The 18770-nt window shown below is 39.1% G+C and overlaps 1 protein-coding gene across 1 annotated transcript in view; it reads right to left on the reverse strand.

The window, feature by feature from the left end:
- Positions 1-1412: 1412 nt before the first annotated feature.
- The window catches only part of KMO (kynurenine 3-monooxygenase), a 53886-nt gene continuing 36528 nt past the window's right edge, over positions 1413-18770 (reverse strand). The window contains exons 8-15 of the mRNA XM_017847771.1: positions 16566-16637; positions 15019-15140; positions 13015-13162; positions 7651-7708; positions 5048-5130; positions 3347-3448; positions 3197-3256; positions 1413-1738 (exon numbers count right to left, since the gene is read on the reverse strand). Of these exons, the coding sequence (XP_017703260.1) occupies positions 1565-1738; positions 3197-3256; positions 3347-3448; positions 5048-5130; positions 7651-7708; positions 13015-13162; positions 15019-15140; positions 16566-16637 (819 nt within the window). The 3' untranslated portion in view covers positions 1413-1564. The remainder of the gene's footprint in view (positions 1739-3196; positions 3257-3346; positions 3449-5047; positions 5131-7650; positions 7709-13014; positions 13163-15018; positions 15141-16565; positions 16638-18770) is intronic.

The raw sequence follows: 18770 nt of genomic DNA on the forward strand, positions 1-18770 counted from the left end.
TTTTTTGAGATGGAGTCTCGCTCTGTCGCCCAGGCTGGAGTGCAGTGGCGTGATCTCGGCTCACTGCAAGCACTGCCTCCCGGGTTTATGCCATTCTCCTGCCTCAGCCTTCCGAGTAGCTGGGACTACAGGTGCCTGCCACCTCGCCCGGCTTTTTTTTTTTTTTTTTTTTGTATTTTTTAGTAGAGACGGGGTTTCACCATGTTAGCCAGTGGTCTCGATCTCCTGACCTCGTGTTCCGCCCGTCTCGGCCTCCCAAAGTGCTGGGATTACAGGCTTAAGCCACCGCGCCTGGCCGATTGCCCAATTTTTATTGCTTATATGACTCTAGTGTTTCATCTTCATAATCATGTTTGAAGGACTTCTCAGTGACTCAACAGCGTGTTAAGAAGGATGAACCAAAGAAAATGTTTTCACTAAATGTGCTTTTAAAAATCAAGTGTATTGCTGGTTCTGCTGCAGTATGTAGTCCAAGAGTAATTAGTAAATTGCTTCTGAGGGTCTGAAATTGAATAAAATAATGGCTTTGTATTTCTATAAAAGTTGTCTCCCCTTGTTTCCTTTCCACTTTTGGGTATGTAGACATTTAATTTATGAATAAAACCCTTTCCTGTCCTTTACTTAGTATGATATTAATAGCCTTCTTCTTATCTTTAGAGGGTAACTCTGGGCTGGCAGTGGTGGCTCACACCTCTAATCCCTGCACTTTGGGAGGCTGACGTGGGCAGATCATATGAGGCCAGGAGTTTGAGACTGGCCTAGGCAGCATGGCAAGACCCGGTCTCTACTGAAAAATACCAAAAAATTAGCTGAGCCTGGTAGCCCCAGCTATTTGGGAGGCTGAAGTGGGAGGATTGCTTGAGCCCGGGAGGCAGAGGTTGCAGTGAAGCAAGACCATGCCACTGCACTCCAGCCTGGACGACAGAGTGAGACCTGATCTCTAAATACATAAATAAATAGAGATATATAGATTAGATGATAGATAAACAGGTGGTAAGACTTGTATTTGAAGCTGGAAAATAAAATGAGTTCATTTTGTAAGTCTCTGGAACTCCCCTGAATTCCTTATTTACATTTCTGGTTTTATGTAGTACATCTGAGCCCCGTAGTTAGGTAAGTTCCATTCAGGTAACGAAAAGTGCAGTTAACATGCTAGGCAAGTTGTGATTTTTAGTCCCAGGTGTTGAGCCAATGCTATTGTGAGTCCTATTGTGTCTTTTAAAGAAAAGGCATGATTACGGTCTTCCCTGAGGCATCCTGGGCCTTACTTTCTGAGAAGCGGAAAATCTTAGTCATTGCACTTTTATAGTTAGAATGACTCAACCTGAGTGTGTATAATGTAGAGGAAGTTGCATGCTTCAACTTTTAAAATGTCCCCCACCCCGAGTAATTGCAATTAACACAGAGATATACTACATTTAGTTTAATTATAAGCAGATAACTATCCATTGGTTAATAAAATATGGCAATGGAAACTTTTTTCGTGCTTAATTTTGGTCACAGAGAAATCAAGCATTTGCTACCTCAAAACCTTTCTATCACCTGCTAATGAGATAAATTTGTTCTAGGGAGTCCATAGCCTTTGTGGGGAAACATGTTTTGTATTCCAGAAGTGAGCTATCCAGTTCCATGGTCTTCTCAAGTAGTGGAAAGGTCGTGGTGACATGTAGTGCATAAGCAGGTAGGTACTGCTGATGGCTATCAGTGATCCCAAGAAAAAGAGTCCTTTGTATATCACCTGTAAGACAGCAAGAACTCTCATTTCATTTGTCCAGAGATTCAAATCTGAAAATAGACTTCATTTTTTTAACAACAAAGCGGTAAACAATGTCCTCTTTGTTCTTTAACCTGAAACAACAATTTAATTGCATGACCACCAGGTCAGGAATCGATAAGATCAAGATAAAGACAAGGATTGGGAGCCTCCCTTCTCCCTCTCTCCCAAAAAACTCATGAATCAAGGTCTTCTGTATGAAAAAAAATTGGCAGTCAGCTTTTGTCCAGTCATCAAAAAACCTTTGCAGTTTAGAAAAAGAGCTGTGAATTCTAAGAAGAGTACCACTGTGCTGGAGGCACACATCATTCATTCCTTCCCAGAAGCTTCCCAAAAGTCTCCAGGAGAAGAGTGGTGGCCTGGTGGCCTCTGTGACTAAGACTCACATGGAGACCAAACACTAGCTGTGAACAGTGTCCTGAGACTCTTTCCAGCCTGAGTCAGGTGCTTTCCCGTGGCATCCTGGCCTATTTCTCTCCCCACACTTAGTGTCCTGCATCCTAACTGCCTGCTGGCATCTTTTCCCCTTTTAGACTTTCAGCTCCTGAAGGGTGGGGCCCTATTTTATTCATCTTGTTTAGATAATTCTTGATTTCTTCCAATCCATTCTCCATATAGACATCTTTCTAAAATTCAGACCTGAGGCTGTTGGCCTCCCTGCGCTCCCTGTTTCTCTCAAGATAATATTCCAGGTGTTTAAAGCCCTGCCTCCACCCTCTGACCATTCTCACACGCCAGTGCTGCCTTCTGGCTCCACTGAAATATGTTTCTCATGTGTCTTCCGCCTTCCCCTGTCCTGGCCCCTCCTGTCCTCCTTGGGGGCAGTGTATCCCTCTCCAGTGCAACTGTCTCTATCCCCCACTAGCCTCCGAGCTTTGTGAAAGGTGTGAACTGGTCGCGTTCATCACCACGACAGCTCAGTGCTGTGTACTAAATAAAACTGTCTGTTGAATAAATGACGTTGTAAAATCCCCAAAGTGGAAGACTAGGGAATCAGAATTACATTTAATGGCATCTCTAGGCCAACTGCCCAAAATGAATGTATTATAGCATTCCATTGGAATAGGTGTTTTAAAAGTGATTTAGTTCTGTCCAACTTTACAAATTAAATTCATAAGAATATTGCACGAAGCAAAAATCAAGAACAGTACATCTTGCTAAAATAAAGTAAAAAGTTGAGAAATATTAGCATCAACTTCTTTCTTGAGACTCTTCCCTTCAAAAGCTCTCTTTCTTTGCCACCTCTTTGTAATGTTGTTCAGTAAGCACTCTTCCCTCTCTGTATTCAGGACAGTTTCTGTTTGGAAGACAAACAGTTGGTGTCCCATTATTTCTGTATTTGTCTGAAACAAACATAATCATAATACTATGACATTTTAACACATCACATTAAAAATTTCATAAAATGTAATCTGTTCCAACCTTTTTTTGCCAATGCCAATGCTGCACAGCCTCATGGTATCTTATTCTGGAAAAAGAGACCTGCGGGAAAGTTTAAAAAGTATTCTTGTATATTCCTTAACAGCTAAACAGAAAATTAAAATGAGGAAAAGTCTTCAGTCCAGACCTTACCATGGTATAGAGAGGGATGAAGGTCGATGGCATAATAGCATGAAGAAATCTCCCCATCTTCTTCTGAAAAATGAACCAGCTTGAGTTGACATGTGCTCGCATCTGCAATAATGAGAGTCTTAAAGAATGCTTTTGAACAAACACATTTATTTCTTACTGTGACTTAGTATTATTCTTCATTCCCACTCATCGCAATGCCAAACACAAAGTAGTCAAATAATTTTTTGTTTCCGTAATGTTATTCCCAATCCATTTTAGTAAATGTCGGTCATATAGGACGTTGCCTTGAAAATGTACAGCAAATACATGAAGCCTGCTAGGGAAGTTTATTTTGCTCAGGAGTCAATGTAGGAAGTCTGTTTCAGTAGAGGGTTTGTTTAACCAGATCTGCAGGTAATCTGTGAGCTAAAAGGTTTGTCTAATTTTCTTTTTTTTGAGACGGAGTCTCGCTCTGTCGCCCAGGCTGGAGTGCGCCTCCTGACTCCCGGGCCGCGCGAGCGCCGCCGCGGAGTGCAGTGGGTCCGCGGATCTGCGCTCGCTGCAGAAGCTCCCGCGAGTCCCGGTTCCTGCATGTGCTCGCTGTCTCAGCTCCCCGGAGTAGCCTGGGACTACAGCGCCCGCCACAAGGCATCGCCCCGGTCGCTAGTTTTTTGTATTTTTTAGTAAGAGACGGGTCTTCCACCGTGTTAGCCAGGATGGTCTTCGATCTCCTGACGCATCGTGATCCGCCCTCCCCGCCTCAGCTCCAACAGTGCTGGATTTCAGCAGGCATTGAAGCGCACCGCGCCCCGGCCCAGGTTGTCTAATTTTCCTGTTGCTTCTGATTGGTTTGTCATATTGTTTATAGGGCTAAGAATGGATTTAAAGCTATGTTTGTCTGGACCTACTCTTTTTTTAGGACAGATACTGTGTCATAGCCATCCTGTTTTTAAAGGATGGGACAAAATACATCCATAAATCCTCCAATATCTTGTAAATCCTCCAATATCTTGTAGGACATCCTCTACCACATCTGATGCAATTTTGCTCAAGCTGAAGACCAGTTTCTTTCTATCTTCGGGAAAGATGGAAAATAGCTGGTCACTCTGCTTTAAATTTATCCTGTAAATCCTTTCATTTTATTATTTTAAAACTATAATCACAATCACTTATTGTGAACTTTTCATGTGACTGGTTCAAAATGGAATTAATGTGTTTTTCTTCAACGTACTAATCTTCCTGAACATGAATTTCTTTTTGGTATTATGCATTTTCTTTCTAGTGCATAAGGTTCCGAAGGATAATCAATGCTACTCTAAATATTTAAGTTATAACGTTATGAGTGAAAAGGCCAGTCAACATTTCTTAGATATTCTAAATATGTTAACACATCTGAAAGTTGTACTTTCATTAAATTAACATATTACTAAATATCTAAGATAAAAGCATGTGAATTATCAGAGGTTTTGTTACCTCCTAAATGTCCTTAAAGTGTAGATAGAGATAGTGCGTGTGGGTCATTGTCACTGACCACAGAGTCACAATCCACCCAAGTCTAAGGAATGCTGTGTGTGTGTGTGTGTGTGTGTGTTTGTGTGTGTGTTCTTATCTGTAGGTATTCTTATATAGCATGCATGAGATGGAGGCTGAAGCAAAGAAAAAGAAAAGAACATTTGTTAGAATATCAGCGAACCGTCTCATGGAATAAACCTTCTCACTCACCTCTATGTAATTGTACATGGATAGGTCTGAAATTGCGTGACTATCTGGGATTCTCAATCTTGAGAACGCAGGAAGACACAAACCTGGAAGTTAAATAATACATCTTTCTAAAACCTTCTATAAAAATGTGCCGAACTCTACACAGGTCAAATTAAACAGTGTGTTCACCACCAATGCTCTTGCTATTTTTTTTAAACTATAAATAACCATTCTGTATAACCAACAATCTATGACTATTGATAATACACATAGAACATTTCCTGTTGTGACTAAATAAAAATTACAACAAAGTTAATCTATACTATTGTTTTATCTTTGTTCTCTAGTGCCCCAAACCAGCGTTGACAGTGTGTTCTTATGCATAAACCCTCTGTCCACCTCCAACGTCAGGTGTAAGCCAGACACACGAGTGCTAGGAAAGGAGGAAACAAAATATCTCTGGCTCCTGAGCATCTGAGAGACATGATGGGGAAACAACCAAAAAAAAAAAAAAAACAGATGAGAAAATTTGTCCTGGAACTCTATAATCTCTTCAGACCCAGGCATCATTGTCCTTGACTTCCTAAAACACCACAGCAAACATTTACTCTGACCTTACTTAATGACAGGCTTTATTTTTTCTTTTTAAAACTTTATAGGAATTATTCAATCTTCACAACTCTGAAGTTGAGAGTATTATCTCCACTTTACAGATGAAAAAGAACGGAGGCTTTAGAAAGATGAAGTGATGTGCTCAAGATCATACAGTGAATAAGTTGGCAAGTCAGGACTTGAAACTGGGTGTAATTTAAGGCCAGTTCTCTAGTCCATCCTTTACCTGAAACAAGTGTAAAATCAGAGGTGGCTTTTGAAAGCACATGATGCTGGGAAGCAGGAAAAGGTTATCCAGTTCTCAGGCTATTGTTTGCACCTTGTTTTATATATGTAATATACAAGCCCTCCAACCACCTCCATGGTCATGTGCAAACTAATCACAAGAGGGCCAGGAAGGAAGAGAGGGAACAAAAGGCCTCTGGCTCCTGAGCGTTTGACAGAGACGACTGAAAAATAATGAAAGTAATAATGATAATAAAGGAATTTATGCCAGGCGCGGTGGCTCACGCCTATAATCCCAGCACTTTGGGAGGTTGAGGTGGGTGGATCACTTGAGATCAGGAGTTTGAGACCAGCCAGGCCAACATGACGAAACTCCATCTCTACTAAAAATACAAAAATTAGCCGGGTGTGGTGGTGCCTGCCTGTAATCCCAGCTACTCTGGAGGCTGAGGCAGAAGTTGCAGTGAGCCAAGATTGTGGCCACTGAACTTCAGCCTGGGCAATGGAGTGACTCCGTCTCAAAAAAAAAAAGAAAAAGAAATTTGCCATGGAATGCTATAATCTCTTCAGACCAGCCACATCAAGCATGTTATGTATTTATACTATATACGTAATATATATAATTGGACACATTTAATTTAAATTACTTCCAGAATTACATATAAATACTTAAAAGTTCATTATCTGTAAAATTAATGTATTGGCTGAATCGATTTTAATCAGAAGGCAAATGAAAGTATCAGATGCATGACCCGGCATGGTGGCTCATGCCTGTAATCCCTGCACTTTGGGAGGCTGAGGCGGGAGGATCACCTGAGGTCGGGAGTTCGAGACCAACCTGACCTACATGGAGAAACCCCATCTCTATTAAAAATACAAAAAATTAGCCGGGTGTGGTGGCACATGCCTGTAACCCCAGCTACTCGGGAGGCTGAGGCAGGAGAATCTCTTGAACCCAGGAGGCGGAGGTTGCGGCGAGCTGAGATCGTCACTGCACTCCAGCCTGGGTAACAAGAGCGGAACTCCGTCTCAAAAAAAAAAAAAAAAAAAAAAAAAAGAGTTAGATGCAATCTTTGACAGGGCAAAAAACACTAGAGCGTCTAAGAGTGTTTCTGAGGATATGTTGTAGGGTAAATGTCCCCAACCCTCTGTCCATGGCCTGTTGGGAACCGGGCCGCACAGCAGGAGATGAGTGGCAGATGAGACTGCATTACCGCCTGAGCTCCGCCTCCTGTCAGATCAGCAGTGGCATTAATTTCTCATAGGAGCGTGAACCCTATTGTGAACTGCACAGGCAAGGCATCTAGCTTGCACACTCCTTATGAAAATCTGACTAATGCCTGATGATCAGAGCTGGAACAGTTTCATCCTGAAACCATCTCCCCCAACCCCCCGTCTGTGGAAACATTGTCTTCCATGAAACCCATCCCTGGTGCCAAAACGTTGGGACTGCTGCTAGGAGTTGCAGGCAGAGGGTGTTACCTAGGCTGAAAAGGGAGAGAGCAGCGTATCTCTGCCAAGCATGGGTACTCTGTGCTTTTATCTTTGAATGAATCACTTTGTGGACCTCCACATAGAAACTTCAAAAGAAGCTATATTTCTTTTTCTGGGTGCTAGTTGCTGCTATGGGAGAACGGTGGCATAGACTGTTAGTAGAAAAATATGTAATCCTGGGGAGAGAATATACATTATACATCACAGGTTTGTGATCATTGAGGATCAGAAATAAGTCCAAAATTAGTCAGAAGAGCTAGTCCACGTCCAGTTGAGAAATTGACCTTACTTACTGAGGTCATTATTGAATTTATCCATTAACTCATCAAATACCAAACAGTCTTCAAAGCCCTGAAACAAACAAAAAAATGATAAATAAGAAACTAGAAATAATAATTTAAAAAACCCCTATTACCGATTTTGAACAGACCTTCCACTGGTGAAGATAATTCATAGACTGTTTATCCTCAACTAGTACATAGCAGTTGAGTTGTCACATGGTATTGAATTATGGTTAAAAATGACCATTGGGCCTGAGCGTGATGGCTCACACCTGTAATCCCAGTACTTTGGGAGGCCGAGGCGACCAGATCGCTTGAGCTCAGGAGTTTGAGATCAGCCTAGGCAAGATGAGGAGACCCCATATCTACTAAAAATACAAAAAAATAGCTGAGTGTTGTGGTGTGTGGCTGTGGTCCCAGCTACTCAGGAGGCTGAAGTGAGAGGATCACTTGAACCTGGGAGATGGAGGTTGCAGTGAGCTGAGATCGCTCCACTGCACTCCAGCCTGGGTGACAGAGCGAGACCTTGTCTAAAAAAAAAAAAAACCATAGACTTCATGCTTGACTGTGTTATCTTTGTCCAATTTACATATATATGATATAGTGATTTGAAATTCGACCAAGATTTTACATTACTGTTTTAATTTTGATAGATTCCATTACTTCTTTGAGAAGAAGAAATCATTATATTGCTCTACCATACGTTTTAGAATTATACTTAAACTATTCAAGTCTTTAAGATTCACATTTAGAGCAATTTAATGCTAGGATAAAACTGCTTACATATTACTTTAGTTCCTATAACTCAAGATTAAAGCAATATTAAGAAGTCCACAAAATTAGTAATGTACTATGCTAAATACAGAGAGGATAGAGAGTTGAAAATAATGTTTCCTGTTTCCTAGGAATTCAAGCTACAGCTTTAAAGGTAGTATAAAGATTTTTTTTTCTTTTTATTCTTTTTCTGTTCTTTTTTATTATTATTTTAGATGGAGTCTTGCTCTGTTGTTGAGGCTGAAGTGCAGTGGCGCAATCTCAGCTCACTTCAATCTCCACCTGTTAGGTTCAAATGATTCTCCTTCCTCAGCCTCCCAAGTAGCCAGGATTACAGGCATGCGCCACCATGTCCAGCTAATTTTTGTATTTTTATAGAGATGGCGTTGCACCACATTGGCCAGACTGGTCTCGAACTCTTGACCTCAAGTGATCTGCCCATCTTGGCCTCCCAAAGTGCTGGGATTACAAGCATAAGCCACTGTGCCTGGCCTAAAGATATTTTTTAAATAAAATATTTTTCACATCAATTACAAAGATTACATCTGAAACAAGCAGATTTATTTGTCAAATCAATTACATAGTCTCAATAGTATAGAAGTGAGAGATACCATATGGGGCTGAGATAACAGTTTTATATTCTTTTGTTTAAGTTAATTCATTTACTCTTCACAACTCTCTGAAGTAGACACTATTAAAATTCCAATTTAATTAAATTTAATTATTGATTTGTTTTAATTTATTTTGAAATGCAGTCTTGATCTGTCGCCCAGGCAGGAGTGCAGTAGCACGATCTCGGCTCACTGCAACCTCCACCTGCCAAGTTCAAGTGATTCTCTTGCCTCAGCCTCCCAAGTAGTTGGGACTACAGGCACCTGCCACCACACCTGCCTAATTTTTTTGTATTTTTAATAGAGACAGGGTTTTGCCATGTTGACCAGGCTGGTCTCAACCTCCTGACCTCAAGTGATCTCCCTGCCTCGGTCTCCCAAAGTGCTGGGATTACAGGCATAAGCCACCTCGCCCGGCCTAAAATTTCAATTTTATAGATAAGGAAGTAAAGATAAAGTAAGTAAATTGTGCAAGAATGTATTGGCAGTAAATTCTGGGGCCAGGATTTAAAACCAAGTGTTCTAATGCCTCCGAGGCACTTATCCACTGTGCTACAATTAATGTCTTCTTATGTTTTTATAAAACAAAATGTTTACCGCTGCTTTGTGGAAAATATAATTGATTAGATTCACAAGCTATTTTTACTTGGAATATATGCCAATAACCAAAATAATATATGATTAATGATTATGAAGCTATTACCACATACACACACACATATACACACACACATACACACACACACACACACACAAATTAGTTTAGGATTCCTTGAAATGAATGTTCAACTTTTAAACACTGTTTCTTTTCTGAATTCTTTTTCTAGCCAAAATAGTAAAATTTCCATGAAGGCAGTAGTGTTCAACATCTAATCAGCTCATAGTTTTACTTAACCTTGTCAATCAGGTTTACCTTTCCTTTGGAAAGAAAAAGTAGAAAAGAAAGAGATCCTTGAGGAATCGCCACACTGTCTTCCACAATGGTTGAACTAGTTTACAGTCCCACCAACAGTGTAAAAGTGTTCCTATTTCTCCACCTTCTCTCCAGCACCTGTTGTTTCCTGACTTTTTAACAATCCCCTTTCTTTTTTTTTTTAGGGTTTTTTTTTTTATTATTATACTTTATGTTCTAGGGTACATGTGCACAACGTGCAGGTTTGTTACATATGTATACATTTGCCATGTTGGTGTGCTGCACCCATTAACTCGTCATTTACATTAGGTGTATCTCCTAATGCTATCCCTCCCCACTCCCCCCACCCCACGACAGGCCCCAGTGTGTGATGTTCCCCTTCCTGTGTCCAAGTGTTCTCATTGTTGAACCTCCATTTCCTAAACTGGGGGCGGGGGGGGAAGCCAACCCTGGAATTTCTAACAGGTTTCACACAACATTGGAGGCCATGCCTGAAATGCATGTAGCACTCATAAATGGAAGCTTCTGTTTCTGTTAAGAAATAAAGAACATCCAAATTGGAAAGCAAGAAGTCAAATTATCCTAGTTTGCAGAAAATATGACCTTATGTTTACAAAACCTAAAGACTCCACCAAAACATTATTAGAACTGATAAACAAATTTAGTAAAGTTACAGGATACAAAATCAACATACAAAAATAAATAGCAATTCTATATACCAAGAGCAAACAATCTGAAAAAGAAACCAAGAAGGTAATCCTATTTACAATAGTTACAAATAAAATAAGATACCCAGGAATTAACCCGGGAAGTGAACGATCTCTACAGTGAAAACTATAAAACGTTGATGAAAGAAATTGAAGAGGACACAAAAAAATGGAAAGATATTCCGTGCTCATGGATTGGAAGGATCAATATTGTTAAAATGTCCATATTACCCAAGGCAATCTACAGACTTAATGCAATACCTATAAAAATAGCAATGTCATTCTTCACAGAAATAGAAACAATAATCCTAAAATTTATATGAAATCACAAAAGACACAGAATAGCTGAAGCCATCCCGAGCAAAAAGAACAAAACTGGAGGCATCACATTACCTGACTTCAAATTATCCTACGATGCTAAAGTAACCAAAACATCATGGTATTGGCATAAAGACAGACACACTGACCAATGGAACCGAATAGAGAACCCAGTAATATATCCACATTCAATTTTAGCAAAGGTACCAAGAACATACATTGGGGAAAAGTCAGTCTCTTCAATAAATGGTGCTGAGGAAACTAGATAACCATATACAGAAGAATGAAACTAGACTACTATCTTTCACCATATACAAAAATAAAATGAAAGTGGATTAAAGACAAATCTAAGACTGGAAACTATGGAACTAGTAGAGGAAAACATTGAAGAAACAGTCCAAGACAGTGGTCTGGGCAAAGATTTTCTAAGTAAGACGTCAAAAACACAGGCAGCCAAAGAAAAAAACAGACACATAGACCTTTGGAACAGAATAGAGAAGTCAGAAATAAATAGGACAAATGGGATCATATCAAGCTAAAAAATGTTTCTGCAAAGCAAAAGAAACAATCAACAAAGTAAAGAGACAACCCACAGAACAAAGTAAAATATTTGCAAACTACCCATCCAACAAGGGATTAATAATCAGAATATATAAGAAGCTCAAATAACTCAGTCAGAAAATAATGAATAATCCAATTTAAAAATGGGCATAATATTTGAGTAGGCATTTCTCAAAAGAAGACATATACATGGCCAGTGGGTACATGAAAAATTGCTAAACTTCAGTAATTATCAGTGAAATGCAAAGCAAATCTACAACGAAATATTATCTCACTTCAGTTATAATGGCTTTGATCTGAAAGACAAGTGCCAACGAATGCTGGTGAAAATGTGGACAAAGGAGAACTCTCATTTGTGGGAATATAAATTAGTACAACCACTATGGAGAACAGCATGGAGGTTCCTCAGCAAACTAAAGATAAAACTACCATATGTGGCAGCAATCCCACTGCTGGGTAAATATCCAAAAAGAAAGAGCATCAGTATGAGGAAGAGATATCTGCACTCCCATGTTTATTGCAGCACTATTCACAATAGCAAATATATGGAATCAACCTAAGTGTCCATCAATGGATGAGCGGATAAAGAAAATGTAGTACATATTCACAAGGGAATATTATTCAGCTCTTTAAAAAAAAGAATGAAATACCATCATTTGCAACAACATGGAAGGAACCAGAAGACGTTAGTGAAATAAACCAGGCATATAAAGAAAATTATCACATTGTGTTTTACTCATAGGAGGGAGCTAAAAAAAAATTAAACTAATGGAGATAGAATGATGCTCCCCAGAGACTGGGAATGGTAGTAGGGTGGAAGTGTAAAGTGGAGATAGTTAATGGATACAAAAATAGTTAGATAGAATGAATAAGATCTAGTATTTGGCATCACAATAGGGTGAATGTGGTTAACAATAATTTATTGTATATTTCAAAATAACTAAAAGAGAGGAATTGGGGTATTTCTAATACAAATAAATGACAAATGCTTGAGGTGACAGATACCCCAATTACCCTGATATGGTCATATACATTGTACGCCTGAATCAAAATATTGCATGTATCACATAAATATATAAAACTAGTATATATCCATAATAATTAAAAATTAAAAAAATATTAGGAGTAAAAATGCATACGGGAGATTCTCTGTAGGTTATATGCAAAAACTATACCATTTTACACCAGGGACCTGAGGAGCATCCATGGATTTTTGTATCCACAAGGGTCCTGGAGCTGATCCCTTGGTGATACCAATGGATGAATGCATTATGCTTTCTGCTCTTTTCTACTATAGATTACTGGATTGAGTAGTCCAAATTCTGATTAGAGTTGGTGATCAATCTAGCTACACAGCTGGTATGATTTCTGAATTGACTGTGCTTTCAGGGATTATGTGGGGATAGTCTTAGACATGTTTTTTATTTAAGACTTGTTAGCTGAGACTGACCCAGAAATATTTCAGGGACTTACCTAGGGAAAAAGAACTTACCGCATTCATTCCTTGCCCAAAAAATGGCACTATAGCATGAGCTGCATCCCCCAGCAGTACACAGTGAGATTGAAAGTGAAAAGAAGAGCACTTTACAGATATCATGGGCTGGGCAGGCAACAGGAAGAAATCTTGCACCAGGAGTTTCCTTCAAAGGAAAATAATCCAAATGTAAAGACATCAAATTAGGTATTAAATCCTGCTAAATTCTTTCAGATTTGCTAAATTAACTATCACGAAGTTTTGTTGAAAAATACACAAGAATGCCAAGAAGAAAACAGAAGAGGGAAAAAATAAAGTCTTCCAGTCCTAAAATTCCATTATTCTAATTACCTTCTTGGTCTGCAACAACGTTCATCACATTAAAAATAAGAGTTTGGCTGCATTTGAATAATTTAAATATTTCTGTATCATATGTTGTTAAAACTTTATTGTCATGCACATGGGCCATGAGATTTTCAAATACAGCAGTGTATTTTAGGTTTCCATAAAAAAATTGAGCAAATGCTGCTGTGCATTTGACTAGAAGACAATAAACCAAAATTGAAATGAATGTGAATCTTTATGTATTTGGAAATGGGTAATAGTAATAAAAGTAGCATTTGGGGGATGGGAATCATTTGGTGAAGTGGTACAAACTTTAAGTTGGACAGGAAGAACAAGTTCAAGAGATCTGTTGTACAACATGGTCCTTATAATGAAAAACAAACAAAAAACCTAGTATTTGTAAAGCATCTGTAGAAGTGTTGAGGAAGCTCTAAGTCGACAAATAGTACCTAGCCTCAAGAATCTTAAATCTGGCTGGAAAGGCAAAAAATAGCCATGAAACCAGCTTGAAAGTACATAAGGGCTAATTCTGGTGTGCAGAGATTTCTCTCCACAGTTGGAGAAGGAGGGATCCATAGTGACTAAATTAGTCTTCAGGAAAGAAAGTGACTAGCAATTTTTAAAAGACCTGGTATGGGCCAGCAGTGGGTTATCCCTTTTACATAATTAGTTCATTTAATTTTCACAAACGCCCTATGGTAGATACCCATTTTAAAGGTGAAACTCAGGGAAGTAAGGGGCAGAAGTTGTATTAAAATCTTGCTCTGCTATAGACTGAATGTTTATGCTCCCCTAACATTCATAGGTTGGAATCCTAACCTCCAATGTGATGGTATTTGGAGATGGGGCCTTTGGGTGTTGATTAGGTCCTGGGAGTGGACCCCCTATTAATGGGATTAGTGCTTCTATAAAAGGGACCCCAGAGCGATCCCATGCCCCCTCCAGCATGTGAAGACACAGCAAAAAGACTCATCTATGAACCAAGAGGTGGGGTCTTACACTTCTCAGCCGCTAGAACTGTGAGCAATACATTTCTGTCATTTATAAGCCACCGAGTCTATGGTAGTTTTATTATGGCTCACTGAACTGACTAAGGCATACTCTCTGTAGCATTGCGCTGCCTTCATGAAGACATCATTGGAGGTGTCTAGATAGACAACTTAATATGCACCAAGCCTTGTGTTAAATGATTTATAGACATGATCTCATTTAGTCCTTGTAACAACCCTTTGGGATAGGTTCTACTATGTATCAACCTTTTACCATGAGTGGAATATGGGAAAGCTTACGTGGCTAGTAGGTGTAGGATCCAAGACCTGAGGCTGCCAGATGTATCTGCTGTGCCAAAGATTTGTGTATCTACCAGTAGAGAAAAGTTCAGCCAGTTCCTGTGGCACACCAAGCCCTAAAGAGCTTGAGGAGCTTGCATAAGATGCACAAAAGCCTCGGGACATTAGTGACTCATCTTTCCTGGAGGAACTGGCCATGGCATGGGTGTTTTTCAGAATTCCTGCTCACAGCACAATATCCATTTAGACTTTTGCTCTAATATGGGTTTCTGTCCAGGTTACTGCATGATCCATCATGTTTAACCCAAACTGAAATCAGGTGCAAAACCTTTATTTGAATTTGGAATAATTCAAACAAGTGCAGCAAAAGGCACATCTTGCAACTTACTCTCCAATTAGAGGGATGGCATCCGGAAAGTACTTCTGGAAGAAATCTATCACATCATTACTGGTTACAAGTTTATCATACTCATCAAAGGGCATGAACAGAGTACATGTGAATGACTTGCTCTGTGAGAAGAAGAGAAACAGAGTGAAAGGGGATAGAGGCCAAGTGATGCTGGCACTGTAGGTGGATCCCGAAATCACAGGACTTCTTGCTGTGACCGGGGAGCTTTTGGAAGGAATGTCCAAGCAGACAGGAAAGGCACTGTCACTTTGTTCCACTGCCCCCAAAGAAAAGCTCTGCCAAGTCCCACGGGTGCTCTCCAGCTTCTTTGATTATTAGGACAATGTCTATATTGTAAACTCTCCATTTTCACACAGAAAATACTACACTCTTTTTTTTTTTTGGAGATAGATTCTTGTTCTGTCACCCAGGCTGGAGTACAGTGGGGTGATCTCAGCTCACTGCAACCTCCGCCTTCCGGGTCCAGGCGATTCTCCTGCCTCAGCCTCTGAGTAACTGGGATTACAGGCACACACCCTGCTAATTTTTTGTATTTTTAGTAGAGACGGAGTTTCTCCATGTTGGCAGGTTGGTCTGGAACTCCTGACCTCAGGTGATCCACCCACCTTGGCCTCCCAAAGTGCTGGGATTACAGGCATGAGCCACCACGCCCAGCCTACATTCTTTAAATTACTAATAGGTTGGTTAGATTTGACATCTCTTTTTCTTCCTTTTAAGATAGTATTACTAGGCCCTGGACCCCAGGACATATACCAACAGAAAGAAAAAGACTCCAACCTGGGAAACAGCTATATCTACCTAGGAAAAAAGTCTCTAGGGTCTAATGAAAGAAAAGCCATGCTCTCTTTTTTTTTTTTTGAAACAGGGTCTTGCTTTGCTTTCCAGGCTGGAGTGCAATGGGATGATCACAGCTTACTGCAGCCTCCACCTTCGGGGCTCAAGCAGTGCTTCCACCTCAGCCTCCTGAGTACTTGGGGATGCGCATTTCACTGTGCCTGGCAATTTTTTTCTTTTTTTTTTTTTTTGATAGAGGCAAGGTCTTGCTATGTTGGCCACACCAGTCTTGAACTCCTGAGCTCAAGCAATCCTCCCGCTTTGGCCTCCCAAAGTGCTGGGAACACAGGTGTGAGCCGCTGTGCCCAGCCCCATGCTCTCTTTTGATAATGCATATTCCAATGTACTACAGACCTTAAAGGCTGAATCGCTTCCTAATAGACAACCTAAATCTCTTTGGCTTTACTGGGAGGGCCATTTCTTCCTAAATTGCCTTTAGTGGAGATGATAGGCACCACCACACATAAACTCTTGTTACCCATTCATTTAAGTTAAATCTCCTTTCCAAAGTAAATAACTGGAAATCCTTCAGATTTTTCCTCAGTCATCCCAAAGTTTCAAAGCTATAATCACTAAATAGATTAAACAATGAAGAGATCAATTAGGTATATACATTCTAAGTACAAACATAAGTAATAAACAACATTAATTACAGATGCAAAATTACAGTTGAGAAAAAAATTCTATACTACCATGTTAGGAAGTGCAATCATCATAAAGGTATTTCTAGGCCAAATATGCAGATAATTAGGTTCCATGGCATACTGCAGAAAAAAGAATATATGATTGATTAGTGCAATTATATAGCAAACCTATAAAACGGACTCAGCTTTATAATAGTTTCCACAGTAATTAAAACCACTACCATATACACGATGATATGCACATCTATTGCTACATAAAATAGAAGTTGTTTTAGAAAACACTTTGTGTTCTGTCTTTATAAACTCAACCTTAGGTAGGTTTTTCTGACACCAGGTATAATTCAAAATTTCGGAATACGTGCGTGTGTGTGTGTATATGTAAGGAAAAAGACAGAGAGAGAGGGAACATCTTATGTTCTCAAATCTTGAATCACACCTGGTATAATTATACCTGGTATATAAGTACACATACATGCACATATCTAGATGTGTACATGTGTATATATGCACACATGTATAATGTATGCACACACATTATGTATATATTTATATAATTTTTTTTACTTTATCTTTTGCCTTATTTCAGAACTTATCTATACTGGACAGAAAAGTCTTACGTTTAAATTTCATGAGCCAAACCAAAATTTTAGAAACAAGCTTCTTATCATTTGTTTCCTATAATATAAATAATAGAGAAGAGTCTTATCTCTTTAGTAAGTCCTCTGTAATTACTATTAATACAATAACAGCCTGAATAAGTATTAATTGCTTGGGTAGATCAATTGACCCAAAGACCCAAGTGACCCAAATTTTTGAAGGTTCCCAGGGGTATTATATACATGGAAATATGCAAACAATTTTCTAATTATTTCAACTTTGTATTATTTTCTACAGATGTTTCGAGAGCACCTTCCATGTATATCTTACGTAGTAAGAATACCGAAAAAACAGCATAGTCTTGCAGCAAACATTTTTACACTGTATCATAGTTATTTGTGTCTTAGGTGAAGGGACTGTGCCTTCCTTGCTTTTTTAGCCTCAGACTCCCAAAGAAAGCCCAACACACAGACACAGAAATGAGTACGTGCATAACTCTTGACCTTACAGTGCAGTCGAATAGGCAACAGGAATACATATGAAAAGCAATTACTTCTTTTTAACACTTTTAATACTAGTGGTAGAAAGCCATTTACCCAATCTCTTGCCCCTACTCCAACCATCAGAGGAGTGCAAGTGCCTATTTCATGCATTACATTAAGAACAAAAGAAAAAAAAGACACAAAGAAAAATAGAGAAAGTCTCATAAGATTGTTTTTGGGCCATGGCAAAATGTTCCCATGTCTGAGTCACATTGCTATGCCTAAACAATGTTCTTAAAAGAGTGGAGACATTTTCTAAACCATCAATTATTACTATTTATTATGTATACCTAGAAAATAAAGGGCTTTCTTAAATCTAGCAAGCACAGTTCTTCTTAAGTGTGGAACAATTTTTCAGCAGAATTCTGTTATCCTATAATCCAGAGTTACAGATTCTAGGCCATGAGAACAGAAGCTATCTGAAAACCAGTACAAAAAGCACTAAAAAATTAGTGAATGCATTTTGACCATGAGGATGAAATAGAAAGGTAAGGAAATGTGAAAATATGGATTTTACTGGCAGATATTTAGTATTTAACAACACTATCCCATATTGACTAGCTATTTTACAGTTGTCTGGATTTCCGAGGATAGATGAAATCAGCATCTTAAAAATGTATGCTTTATATGCAAATCAAGTATTTAATGTTGTTTGCATTTCCATACTTATAAGCCAATATCCTTACTGTTTCCGTTAGTATTTTTTTCCTTAACAAGTTCCTATACTTACTTGCTTATGACAACATCAAAAATTACATACCACTTATTTGCCTGTGGTCACATACGGTTTAACCAGGAAATGAGAAAAACACAATAGAAATCACTTTGCAACCATTTTCTAGTCATTTTATTTAATAACTATTATTTGATTTAATCATGGTTATAAGAACTCTGGATTGTCAGTATACTGAAGGATTCATCATCAACTTGTTTTTTTCTCCCAAGAGAACATAGCCAAATGATATTATTCAAATCCTTTATGTGTTTCCAGTAGAAGCGTTGTAACTTCTCCCTTCCCTTCCTTTCCCTTCCCTTCCCTTCCTTTCCCTTCCCTTTCCTTTCCTTCCCTTCCCTTCCCTTTCCTTCCCTTTTCCTTCCCTCCCTCCCTCCCTCC

The sequence above is a fragment of the Rhinopithecus bieti genome, unplaced genomic scaffold (genome assembly GCF_001698545.2).
Source record: "Rhinopithecus bieti isolate Rb0 unplaced genomic scaffold, ASM169854v2 scaffold_28016, whole genome shotgun sequence".
Classification (NCBI taxonomy): domain Eukaryota; kingdom Metazoa; phylum Chordata; class Mammalia; order Primates; family Cercopithecidae; genus Rhinopithecus; species Rhinopithecus bieti.